We start from the raw sequence: 13565 nt of genomic DNA on the forward strand, positions 1-13565 counted from the left end.
GAGAGTAGGGGAGGGGGGCAGAGAGCGAGAGGGAAAGAGAGAATTCCAAGCAGGGTTGTTCATGGTGTCAGTAGAGAGTCCAACAGGGGGCTGGATCTCAACAACTGTGAGATCATGACCTGAGCCAAAACCAAGAGTCAGATGCTTAACCAACTGAGCCACCCAGGCGCCCCAATCCTTTTTCTTATAGAAATTATTAGCCACCAAGAGGGATTCCTCATCACTGTTTTAAAACCCAACTATGACTTCATATAATACTGTAAGAGGTTAAATGCTTTCTTAGGGAACTTGAAGGCATGAAAGAATCAGCCTAATGAAAATGAAAACTCAGTCTGCAAAATTTGGTGAAAGCAAAAGACCAGAGGAGAAAGAAAAACATCCTGAGTTTTCATTTTTGTAATCATCTCTTTTATGTAACTTCTCTTCATATTGATGGTCTCTGGCTTTACCTGTTATAGAATAGTAAACATAAATGTAGATTTATTATTTACTTCCACATTTTTGGCCAGGGAGTTTGACTGATTATGACTCAGAGCCTCCAAATGATTTTTTTTTTTTTGATTCAGTATTGCATCGTTTTGGAAAGAAAACAAAGAACAGGAGCAAGAAATACATGTGCATTTATATATATTTGAGATCATATATAAAAGTGTTTGAAGAATTATCTTTACATTGGATATTTATTCACACCCACGAAATACGCGCAATTTATCCTAGAGAACTTTGATGAAGATAATCTCCACACAGAGGTGGACCTTGAAGGTTCTGGATCAGTCCTTCAGCCATTTGAGAACAAAAACCTCCACCAAAGCACCCCCTCATATTGTTATGTAATCTTTTTCTTCTTACCCCGAAAGAAACTTTAGAAAAGATTTCTTAGTTCCCTTGCTCCTATATAGCTTTCAAATATTTTGTTTTTGAGTTCTGTGTGAGTTCCCTAGTGCTGCTTTAGCAAATTCTACAAATATAGCAGCTTAAAGAACACAACGTATGGTCTTACAGTTCAGTGGGTTAGAAGTCTGACATGGATCTCACGGGGGTAAATCAAGGCTGTCAGAGGGGTTGTGTTCCTTTCTGAGTACTCTGTGGGAGTACTCGTTTCCTTACCTTTGTCTCTTTCTTGGCTCCTGGCCCTCTTCCTCCACCTTCAGCCACCAATGTCTCTCTCTGACTGAATCTAGGAAAGGTTCTCCACTTTGAAGGGCTCATGTAACCTTCATCACATCTGCAGTCCCTGTTGCCATGAAACTACCATATTCAGAGGCTCTGGGGAGGAGAACATACACATCTTTGGGGGAGAGCTGTTATTCTGCTTTTCACAGGTTCTCAACAACAATTGACTCTTTAAATATAGATTAGTGAATTTTTATGAGAAGTGATGATGGAATTAGAAGTAAATGCAGTCCTTGAAGAGTCTGATGCCAACTAACTAAATGATCAACGGCAGGTGAGATGTGCTGTTTTTCTCTCATGTTCTTCCAAATAACAACCATATAAGTTGCTTTAATAATAGCAATAATAACTGCTATAAAAATTGTCCACTTTGGGGTGCCTGGGTGGCTCAATTGGTTAAGCATCTGCCTCTTGACTTCAGCTTGGGTCATGAGCTCACAGTTGGTGAGATAGAGCCTTGCATCAGACTCTGTGCTGACAGCCTGCTTGGGATTCTCTCTCTCTGCAACTCTCCCTCACTCCCCATCTCAAAATAATAAATAAACCTAAAAAAATAATAACAAATTGTCCACCTCATTGCTCATATGATGCTGTTGAAACAAAGTATCATGGTTAAATGCTTGCGCAGTGAGTTTACTCACTTACTTCAGTTTTACTGGAAACACCTTTTCAGGGCATTTTGAGTCCTAAGGAAGAGAAGATAGAGCTAGGTTATTTTATAAAGTTATTTTTTAAATGAATTGTATACAACTTGTAGCTCAAAGAGACTTCAAGGCGTAAAGATGCTCTAGAGATTCCCCATATCCAGTGTGCACGTGAGTACCCAGCACTGTTTGTTCTTGCGGTTGCCCCAAACTCCAGTCTTCAACATTTCAGACCTGAAAGATGGCATATTTTCTCTAGGAGATTTAGCCCATAGCAATGACTTTTGGCTGCCTGCAGGGTAAAAACCAACTAAATAGGAGTGCTGGGTAGATCCGTTGGTTAAGCATCCGACTTCAGCTCAGGTCATGATCTCACAGCTGGTGGGTTCGAGCCCCCCGTCGGGCTCTGTGCTGACAGCTCAGAGCCTGGAACCTGTTTCAGATTCTGTGTCTCCCTCTCTCTGCCTCTCCCCCACTCATGCTCTCTCTCTCAAAAGTAAACATTTAAAAAGCCAATGAAATAACCAAATTAAAAACAAGAACAAAAGGGGGCACCTGGGTGGCTTAGTCTGTTAAGCGTCCGACTTTCGCTTAGGTCATGATCTCACGGTTCGTGGGTTCGGGCCCCGCGTTGGGCTCTGTGCTGACTGCCAGCTCAGAGCCTGGAGCCTGTTTCAGCCTGTGACTCCCTCTCTCTCTGACCCTCCCCTGCTCACGCTGTCTCTCTCTCTCTCCTAGAAATAAATAAAACATTAAAAGTAAAAAATAAAAAAAATAAAAACAAGAACAAAAGTACCACACCATGAGCCAGCCCTTCTAATCTCCAGATTCTGCCTGCTTGTTTCACTATCCCAAAACTTCAAGTAGTTGTTTTTAAATATTGTCCTGAGTCTTAGTTATCTCCAAAGGGATTGTTCTGTTCAGAATTTAGCCATGCCAAAGGGAGCTCCCATTCATACACAGTTTTAACAGCTATCAATTTCTTCCTTATGCTCCACTGCTAATACTGCCACTCTCTCCACAATCTCTTTCTCTCTGTCACACACACACACACACACGTATTTCTTAAAACGGCAACCAGTTGTGGGTGGTCTTTACCTACACAACTGTTTCTGTCTTACTTGTGTCTGATATGAGAGAGTATAAACCAGGTCCAATGTCTTCATACAGGGTTAGCTGGCCTTTGGCACATGAAAGCATGACAATCTGACCCTTTATTGAAACATTAAGAGCAGCCCCTACCTGAGGATCATGGGAATCCCCCAGAAACCACCATTTCTACTCTGCTTCCAAGTCCCCCTTTTGCTTCACAAGAAACAGTGCAGAAAGAACAGAGAGACTGAGACCTTCTTTATCCTGATTTCTAAAGAGAAGACTTGACTTCTCTCACTTTCTCTACAAAAAGCAAAGACACAAACTGATTGTCTTTCTGTCCTTACAGAGAGGCAGTGGGGTGTGTCTTGGGTCAGTAAAGTGTTTATAAAAGCTCCCAGCCTTGAGAAGAACATCCTGCTCTTGAGCCTGAAGATATTGAAACATTAATTAAGTAATTTGTAGTAGTGCTTTCTTCTACAATGTCTGAAGAAGTGACTTATGCGACACTCACATTTCAGGATTCTGTTGGAGCAAGAAATAACTGGGATAGAAATAACCTAAGGAAAAGAGGTAGGCATTCAGAGGCGGCAAGATGTGACCTTTGTGGGGGTGAACAGGTGTTAAATGCTCTGATTTCGATGCTAAGGAGAAGTGCGCTATGGAATCTCCAAGATGGAGATAAAGTTGTGGAATGCGCTGGTAGAATGAATGTTCCCAGTTTGGGGGTGNACCTCTTTAAATGTGGGATATCGCTATGTTTCTTGAAGCTCTGTGCTATAGTGATAGTTATTCATATTTTGGGTATGAGAGAAACTGAATTTGGGGAATAACGGATTCCTTTTTATAAGTGAAGTCCTTGATATTTACATCTTGTGAGAGATGCCAGGCAAATATTCTTCTAGAAGTCAGATTGGAGGTTTCTAAAAAAGAGAAGGTAGAGGAAAGTGTTATTTTCAAAGGTATAAATAACTGAAGAGACAAATGGGAAGATGAGTGAGTCAGAAATAGACAGGAGGTAATTTCTATTTTAGAAGTTTAAAAAAAAACCTGTTTTTACAGAATGGAAATTTCCAGTATAACTAGTAGTATTGATCAATAACAGTATGTGTATAGTATTTTATATGCATATCATATTTTAATCAAAATATAATTGTGAAGTAAGTGGAATAATATTAGCAAAGCTGAGGCTGAAAAAAACTAAATGGCTTAACCAAGTTCCTACAACTAGTATGTGGAGTCCAAACTCAGTTCTGGTCTTTAGTTCCTTGATGCCCTGTTGGAAGAAATATAAATCTCTGTGGTCAGGAATCCAGATTCCTGTTAGTATATCAGACTATATTCTTTGTTTCCAAGAATCTGTTGACAATTTAGGCTGTTGCCCCAAATTATCTGATTTATAGGAATTACATTCTTCTCTTTGGATTTATTTTTATTTTAAGTGTGTGTGTGTGTGTGTGTGTGTGTGTGTGCGCGTGCGCACGCGCGGGTGGTCTGAGGACGATATGCAAAGAGGTTGGGAATAGGCTTATCATGGGGTCTAATAAAACTGGTTATACATTTTTGTTTGTTTACATTATAACTGTAATCCTTGAGATGAAAGGAGATGGAAATTTGCATCGATCTATCAAACAATATTGGGCTAGATGCCATTAGATTCCGAATTAAGAAATATGATAGGTTAGACTACACATTCATTTTGCCTTTCCTTCAATATCCATTCGTTATCTACCCGATGCTAAACAGAACAGATAATGGACAACAATAAAATCCACAATAATCTTAGCCTTGGGGAGGTTTTATCATCTCAAAAACTTAAAGTGTTCCCTATTGTCCGGATCATCCAGAGAAGCATTTTCACCACATCTCATACATGCATTTAGTAAACTTAAAGAAGGGTGTTTGATGAAACACAAACCTAAAAATTAAGAGACACTCTTTTTTAAAAATTTGGAGACACAGAGTCCAAAACAGGCTCCTGGCTCTGAACTGTCAGCACAGAGCCCCATGCGGGACTTGAACTCACGAACTGTGAGATCATGACATGAGCTGAGGTCAGGTCTTTAACCTAACTGACTGAGCCACGCAGGTGCCCCTAGGAGACACTCTTAAAGGGAAAGAGAATGGTGGGGAAGAGAAGTGTTGGAGCACTGATGGTAGAGACCTTACTGCACATCATTTTAGACATTTTCTAGAAAGTAAAGAGGGAAATAACAGAGAAAGTTTAGGAAGTTTGGGAGAATTAAAAACTCATGTGTAACTGCAATTTCTCTGTTGGTTTTCTTCAGGGTATCCAGCTCATTCCCCAACATGGCGCCAGGCTGCCTTGAGTCTGTTAATTCTTTGTTTGATGCTGCTGATTGGGCTGATGACCTTGGGGATTGTGTGTAAGTATATTTTAATCAACCCCACGAAAGGTGATTAGGAAACACATTTGTAAACTCTGCAAATTCAGGTTTGATTATAGCATATGATCACATCTCTTTCCTTCTGCCAAGTCTCTAAGATCAATAACCAAGGGACAGACTTTATGATTATGAGGATTTTGCCCTAAATCCATTGTTTTCTCTTAATAAACTAGACTGGATTATGAAGACAACGTTTATTTTCCTCTTTATTGGTTGGAATGGGGAGCCTCTTTTCTGCATACACACCTATCCACCTATTATCCCAATGGTGAGAAGCAGGGAACAAAGGGAGGTGGACTCAAGAAAGAGCATGCCGTTTCATTCACCCCAAAGACTTAGGACAAGAGTGGCTCAATCTGCTCACTCAGGACCTTTCTAGTGTAGAAATAGGTATGCTATAAATGAAAAAGAGATAAAAACAAAGAGGAAAAGTTACTGGAGGCAACTTACCCTGTATAGAGAAAGTTGAACCACCTCTACATAACAACGGAAGTTCTGCTCCCAAGCACCATAACCAAAAAAAAGAGTATTCCCTTGGTTCTGACCCATCCTTGAGCAGTCAGAGTTGGACAGGATAGAGTCTTGGACTAACACTAAGTAGAAGGACACCCTGAGAATATGTAGTTTGTAGGGTATTGTTCAGGATATGATGGACAGAGTAGAGAGTTGGCATGCTATTCCCTCTTAGGGGACTTGTAGACAAGAAAGTTTATTTCGGAATGAGACTAGTATCTTTCATGCTACTTTTATTTATTTTAACATATGGAAGTTTTCATGGATAAATAGAATTTAGACATACCGATATGGACATTTAAATAGGAGCTAATGAGGTAGCTCACTCTTTTAGTAAGAAATATGTTCTAGCAGCAGTAACAAATATTCAATAGCCATGTATATGGGTTAGAAGTTGCTCTTCTACAATGATGTATATTTTAAAAATGAAGATGCAATGACACATATTCATTGGTTCACTACAGACTGGTGAGGGCTTTTTATTTTTCCTAAAGTGCAGTGCTTTTAGTGCAATGACTCTTAAATTTATTGTGATGATGAATCACCTTAAGTGCTAATTAAAAGAGCAGAGTTTTTATGGACCCAGGGCCAGAAATGGTCTAGTGTGGCATTAAAATCTGCATTAAAAGTGTTTATTAATTTATTTTGAGAGAGAGAGAGAGTAGGGGAGGGGCAGAGATAGAGGGAAAAAGAGAATCCCAAGCAGGCTCTGAAGCTCCACATTGTCACTGCAGAGCCCTACACAGGGCTAAATCTCAGGAACCACGAGATCATGTCCTGAGCCGAAATCAAGAGTCAGATGCTTAAATGACTGAGCTACCCAGGCGCCTCTAAAATCTGCATTAACAAAAAAGCAAATATGTAGAAAATTTTGATGAGTGATCCGCACACCATACCTATTGCCTTAAGGGGTTCTGTTCCTATGTAAGCAACAATTACATGAACCAACTCCAAATAGAAAAAAATACACTAAATGAATGGCAAAACGACTGACATTGCCTTATATGAAATATCAAAGATATATGATAATTAATTCATTATTTTAATAAAAGTATAGTCATATTTATTTTTTAAAAATGTTTTAATTATTTCTAGGAGAGAGAGAGAGAGACAGCGTGAGCAGGGGAGGGTCAGAGAGAGAGAGAGTCACAGACTCTGAAACAGGCTCCAGGCACTGAGCTGGCAGTCAGCACAGAGCCCGACGCGGGGCTCGAACCCACGAACCGCGAGATCATGACCGAAGCGAAAGTCGGACGCTTAACCGACTAAGCCACCCAGGCGCCCCAAGTATAGTCATATTTAAAGTCTCAATAGAATTATAAGGATGAGCTCCAAACAATTTGGAATAGAAAGGCATCGTGTGTGCTTCTTCCAACTTACTTCAGTTATTGGGAGGCACTAATACATACTACATGATGTAAGAAATATTTCTGCATTGAAAGAATTATCTATGGCTGAGAATAAGAAGGTATATGACGGTGTCTCCTGTTATGTCTTGGAGTTTTGCAGACATCTAATGGAGTTAACTCAGATTCAGAGAGATTAAATCAACTGCAAAAAATCATCCACCAATGGCAAGATAATTTATCCCAGCAGCTGAGCAACTACAAGAATCTTCCCACCGAGGAGGAATATCTCAAATCCCAGATCTCCAGTCTATTGAAGCGGCAGGGACAGATGGCCGTCAAACTCTGCCAAGAGCTGATTATTCACACTTCAGGTAATCAGGCGCTACTGTCAGGTCAAACGTGTTGCCCCAGTTTGCACCGATCACATGTGCCACCTCATAGTATGAGAAAGTTATGTTACCCAATAACCTAATGATGCTGCATTAAAGTTACAGGTGACAGGAAAGATTTAAATTTATTTAATATTTTTGAAAACACAGAGGTGAATTTGGGGAGCACCTTGGGATGATACCAATCTAGATACTTGAGCTTCTTAATTTGTGAACTATTTTTAGGTGACCCTGATGTTATAAGAAGCTCAGAGTATAGCTGGTAATTCTGAGGCCAGAAGACTGAGCCCTGAAAAGAGAATTTTGATCACCATTGTCCCAACGCATAATCAGGGGCCATTTCATTTTCATGGGCTCCTAAAGCAGTATGTTTTCAGAATGCTGGGTCTCAGACTCCATTGTCAAGTTCGATTATTTAGTTTCTAAAATATCCCCCAGTCACTCCAGCATTATTTAATTTGTGTTAATGGGTGTCATTTCTTTTTCAGACCACAAATGCAATCCTTGCCCTAAGATGTGGCAATGGTACCAAAACAGCTGCTATTATTTTGCAACAAATGAGGAGGCTACGTGGACTAATAGTAGAAATAACTGCCTAGACCAGAACTCCACCTTGGTGAAGATAGATAGCTTGGAGGAAAAGGTCTGACTGAATTTCTTTCCCTGGTGATAAAAATTATTCATATGATAGAAAGTAAATATGTGCAACTTCTGACTCATATAATAGAAATTCTGAGCATTTTGACTGAGAATTAATATCTTACATCTGTGAACCAGAATGTGGCTCTCACATGATTTCTTTCCCTGTTGTCCCTCTCAGGATTTTCTGAAGTCACAGCCATTACCAAAGTTTTCTTTCTTCTGGTTGGGCTTATCACGGAATCTATCTGGAAGGAGCTGGCTATGGGAGGATGGCTCCATTCCTTCTCCATCCTTGTAAGTCTCAACTGTTGGGGTGAGGTGGGGGCGGGAAGCAAGCGAAGAATACTAAGAAATTGAATACTAAGAAAATCAATGTTAACTGCAAGAATTATAAACCTTGATGCGAAAAAAAGAGTAAAACATACGAAGAAAAGAGAGCTTCAGTAAAAACTATTGAAAACAAAGCTACCTAATTTCACTTATGTGACAAACTCATGGCAAAACACTGAATCTTTCTGTTAGTTGCAATTTATATTTTTTATTTAAAAAACAAAGAATACTCACAGTTTGTTTGAAGCATGCTATAAATATTAGCCTTCTGATAAAAGCACGGTTATATTCCTATTTTAGGGATGAAACAATTGCCATGGAGAGATGAAATAACTTGCCTGAGGTCACTAAACTCCTAAGAGGCAAAATCAGGACTCAGCACTTTTGCGATCATGAACTTGGCCTCTTTGCTACCCTGGCTGCCCAACACTTACAGTCCAGTGCAGGGTGTTTATCATAAGGACACACACGAGCATGTTTATTTAAATTCAATAATTGTCAGTCATTTTCTAACAGCAAGTATGTCTAAATTGGTGGATCAGTTTTACAATTCGTTTTTTGATGGAACTTACCAATTAGATTATATCGCAAATGCTTTTCATAACTTAAAATGAGCTGAATCTGCCACTTCAATGTTTTGAGGAAATACTTAACATACCTATAGATTACATGATACTTTGAAAATTATAGTTTTTGCAACTATTTAACATCGTGGAAAAAATAAATGTCAAAAATATGTAAAGGAATAGTCTTGCAAAATTCTCTTAGTGACTACAGACCAAATGTTTTGAGAAACACAGCTTATCACAACTATATGAAAATGATACAACTGTATTTGTATTTAAAAAATTTTTTTTAAATACTTATTCATTTTCGAGAGACAGAGAGAATAGAGTGTGAGCCGAGGAGGGACAGAGAGAGAGGGAGACAGAATCCAAAGCAAGTTACTGGCTCTGAGCTGTCAGCACAGAGCCCGACACAGGGCTTGAAGTCATTGACGGTGAGATCATGACTTGAGCTGAAGTCAGATACTCAGCCAACTGAGCCATCCAGGTGCCCCTGTACTTTTTAAGTAATTTGTGGTATTTGCACATTACATGAAATATTGTAAGCGCATTTTCCCCTTTCATGGTGTGGTAGGTTTTTCTCAACCTCCCTTCCCCTCAAGTTCTTCACCTATTCATCTCATTCCTGTTTTACTCCTTAATGAACGTTGTCCAAGTTTCCGTAAACTGAGTTATAATCACTCATTTTCCACCAAGGACACTGTGCTTTAGCAGTGACTTCCCACATTCCCTTTACAACAAACAATGGAAGGTCTGTACTTTCTCCGCAGATATGCATCATCTTCTATTTCCCACAATTTTGTCATGGCTCTTTCTACTCAGACCAATTTTCTCACTCCCTAACGACCACTATGAGTCATATTAAATCAATTAGTCTTGGTCTCACCCAAATAATCATGGTGAAGAGCACGTGCAAAGTAATAAACACACAGACAAAAATGATAGTCACTTCTTTGTAAATGGAGCCATATTGGGCATGAGATAATTATGCACTAATCTGGGGTATTGCTGCTAGACTGAGTGTTTATAGAGTATGCCATCATACTCCAGAAGTGTTGTTGGACTTTACAAAGATGAGTCTTTTCTCCCAAAGGAGTTTCCATTATCCCAGGTCCCTCCACTCACTTCTGGTTAAAATATGGAGGAGGTGGTCCCTGCAGAAAGGTACAAAGTCTGAGGTCACTGATGCCCCTCAGAGCTGTGGCTATCATCACACAGGGTGGTGGGAGTGAGCTTCAGAATCACACAGCCAAGTCCTACTGAGTAAGGACTACTAATCTCAGCAAGCAGGAACGCCAAGAGGAAGATTTGGTAAGCCCATCCCTGAAGCAAGAAAAGAATCCTGCAGTGTATGCAGATCATTTGAGTAAAAAAGCACACAGGAGGTTGAGACCTGATTAGATTACACTTTTAGATGACATTTAGATGACACAATTAGGTGACATTTTTGAGAGTTATCACCAATTCCTTATGGAGGAAATAGGGACCGATATCAGAACCACATCTATGGAGTCATTCATGTTTTCCCTTAACCCTTATCTAGTTCTTTCTTCACCGTGTGTGTGTGTGTGTGTGTGTGTGTGTGTGTGTCTCGCGCAAAATTACATATACACAAAATTATACTTGTGCATAATAAAATGTAATAGTTCCCCACCCAGAATGTGATTTCACTTGTCTGCTTTTCTTCATAAAGTTCCAAAGTAAAGAAATCCTGGTGCTTCTAATAAAATATGAGCTGGGTAGTTTTTACTATGTTAATGGAGAGGATAGAAGTTGTCAACCCAGCATTTAAGTACCCTGCTTAAATAATTCCATCTGGGATTATGATGAACTTGAAATGAAAAGCTCAGATATGCCAGCTTGAAGAACTTCAATATGTTGTGGAAACAGAAGTCTCTCAAAGTTCAGATAGATGGTTTTTGGTTACTGAGAACACTGAACTGTGATCAAATTTCAAATATGAAATGTGTCATTAATTTTAAATGGATGAATTTCCAGATTCAGCACTATAGAATATGCCCAGATCAATGGATCCAAAGGATGTGCCTATTTTCAGAAAGGAAAGATTTACATTTCCCGCTGCAGTGCTGAAATTTCTTGGATTTGTGAGAAGAAGGCTCCATTAGTGAAGACTGAAGATCTGGATTAATATGCACCTTCCGGATTCACCAAGATGTAAGGGACTTGTGATTCCGTTCAGGTGAAAAAAGAGAAAGCTACCCAACCACAGCCAAAAACAGTTGAAAAGATTACTGTGTATTTAAACAATCAGGCAAATAAACTTCACAGAACATTTTGCATGTCATCGTCTGATGGCTTCTGAGCTGATGGTCTGGTTGTTGCTGGGAACCTACAGGGAATAGCTACTGAGTGGCCCTATTATTCTATCTCAGCATCATTTCACTGAATTTCCTCCCTCAAATAAAAGGCTCTTTTCCTGCCTTGTTATGGCACATGTGCAAGTGCACAGGGGTGACATTTAAATATTTAGCAACCAGAATTGGCAGAGGCCACAGCACTGGAAAAACATTCAGGAGACCCTGCTGTGATAGAGGTCTGGAAGATTCTGGGATAGGGATCCTGGTGTGTAGAGCAGCAGCATTATACCAACAGATTTGAAAATATTTTAGTATCTTGGCAAATGGTTTGTTTGTACCCTGTGTACCAGCTTTGTCATATAGGTGAAGTAGCACGTTGTTTAGTATTTATGTTATCATTTTTTTCAGATTAGTAATGTTGAGGTTATTGTCTTGGTAATCTGGGTATTAGAAATTGTGTGAAGATATCAAAATTGCACCAGCATACTTCTCTAAACTAGAACAAACTATCCAAAAATTTGTATGGAACCACAAAAGACCCCGAATAGCCAANATTTTTTTCAGGACTTTCCTACAACATAGCGGGTCAGGGACACTGCACTTTCCCTGCCAAACATTGTGAATCTAGTTTGAGAGTTTTTCTGGGACAAAAGGGCCTATTTAAAGAACATTGGTGGAGGAGACGGTTTTTATTTGCTTCTCATATAATTGCACAGCTATGTATAGGATAAAGAGAATGCTAAATTAACCTGCAGTACTGATTGCGCTAAACCAGAGATCTGGAATTTACTGGAAAAACTGACAAGATCCAAGTTCTGAGCCAGATGCATTTCAGAATACTTTGACAGTTCTTTGAAAGAACATCACCATACGGACACCCGGTAGCCTCTTACTCTCTAAAGATTTGAAATTGTGAGCTAATTGACATTTTATATATGCACTAACAGAAACTCGAGAACAAAGGAATTAAAGTCTATTGTGAAAATTTAGTGAAAATTATAAGCAAAATATATTCAAGCACACATTTTGAAACATACATAATTATCTCATCATAGTTCAAGTGAACAGGCTTTACTAATTAACATACAAAGCTGAAATACAAATTACTTGTGCACAGATTTTAAAAAGCAACTTCAGGTGAGGGGGCAAGATGGCGGAGAAGTAAGGAGCTCCGTACTTGCACTCGCGCCCATCCATCACACAGAAAAGATCTGAAGCCATTGGAAACCTTACAAAACCTGAGAGATTGGGAGACAAAGGACGCAGAATCCACTGAGAGAGCCTTCTAACGTGAGTGCGAACCGGGGAAGATAAAATCGGGCCGGGCCCGGAGACTCCAGGGTGGGAGGCGATCCCCCTCTACCCTCTACGGGGAGTGAGAGGGGAAAAGGAGAGAGTCCGAAACAGAAAAACCTCCGCTCGGGGGAGAAAAACCTCCCCTCGGTGCATAGAAAGACCGTACTTGCCAAACACCTGCACACCAGGTCCCCTCGCGCCAACTGGTCCCGGGGGGGCTGAGGCACAGACCGCTGCTTTGTGCTGCTCCTGGTGGCTGGACGTCAGAGCAGCGGCGTGCCTGCCACCATTGTAGCTCCCGGGCGGCTGGGGCCCCTGAAAGGGCTGCGCTGACACCGGGCATCCGCGCCCCCGGCTGCCTGGAACTCGACAGGGAAGGCAAAGAGCTAAAAACTGGGAAATTTGCCTGTGAGTTCGTGTTTCGGGTGACGAGCCATAGAGGGACCTGGTTTTCCTCACTCCAGTGGGCTCCGCGCACCCGGCAGGCAAGCCCCGCGCATGCGCGCCAGCCCCACCCAGAGAAGGAAGCAGCGATTCAGACTCCACCCCCAGAACGAGGCGGGGGGCCTGGAATTGTCCCGAGGGGGCTGCCTGGGAAGCTGTGTCTAAGGCAATTTCACCGGGGCGCGGACTGGGATTTGGAGATTGGGACTGGCCTGGGTTGAAGAGCGCAACCAACTTCGGCTGCGTACGGGGAGTTTACACGCCCAAAAAAGCGAGGTGCAGCGCTTGGTTCAAGAAGGGACTGGAGCACCGTCACTCTCCTCCCCACANCCTTATAAAACTAGGATAACAATAGCTCCTGATTTATAGGGTTATCATAACAAAAAATTAATAAAGTTACC

General features: G+C 40.7%; 1 protein-coding gene across 1 annotated transcript; it reads left to right on the forward strand.

Annotated features, from left to right (window-relative positions):
- The first annotated feature begins 5204 nt into the window (after positions 1 to 5204).
- CLEC12B (C-type lectin domain family 12 member B) lies at positions 5205 to 11918 on the forward strand. The gene is made up of 5 exons (XM_077745989.1): positions 5205 to 5296; positions 7332 to 7550; positions 8057 to 8211; positions 8389 to 8504; positions 11105 to 11918. The coding sequence occupies exons 1-5, from the start codon at positions 5260 to 5262 to the stop codon at positions 11253 to 11255; spliced, it is 678 nt and encodes a 225-aa protein (XP_077602115.1). The 5' UTR covers positions 5205 to 5259; the 3' UTR covers positions 11256 to 11918.
- Positions 11919 to 13565: the final 1647 nt, after the last annotated feature.

This window comes from Crocuta crocuta, unplaced genomic scaffold, assembly GCF_008692635.1.
Source record: "Crocuta crocuta isolate KB4526 unplaced genomic scaffold, BGI_CrCroc_1.0 scaffold109, whole genome shotgun sequence".
NCBI lineage: Eukaryota > Metazoa > Chordata > Mammalia > Carnivora > Hyaenidae > Crocuta > Crocuta crocuta.

Coding starts and splice junctions, on each gene's coding strand:
- CLEC12B (XM_077745989.1), top strand. CDS start 5,260: ATGCTGCTGATTGGGCTGATGACCTTGGGGATTGTGT. Junction 5,297..7,331: donor GATGACCTTGGGGATTGTGT/GTAAGTATATTT, acceptor TATGTCTTGGAG/TTTTGCAGACATCTAATGGA. Junction 7,551..8,056: donor GCTGATTATTCACACTTCAG/GTAATCAGGCGC, acceptor TTTCTTTTTCAG/ACCACAAATGCAATCCTTGC.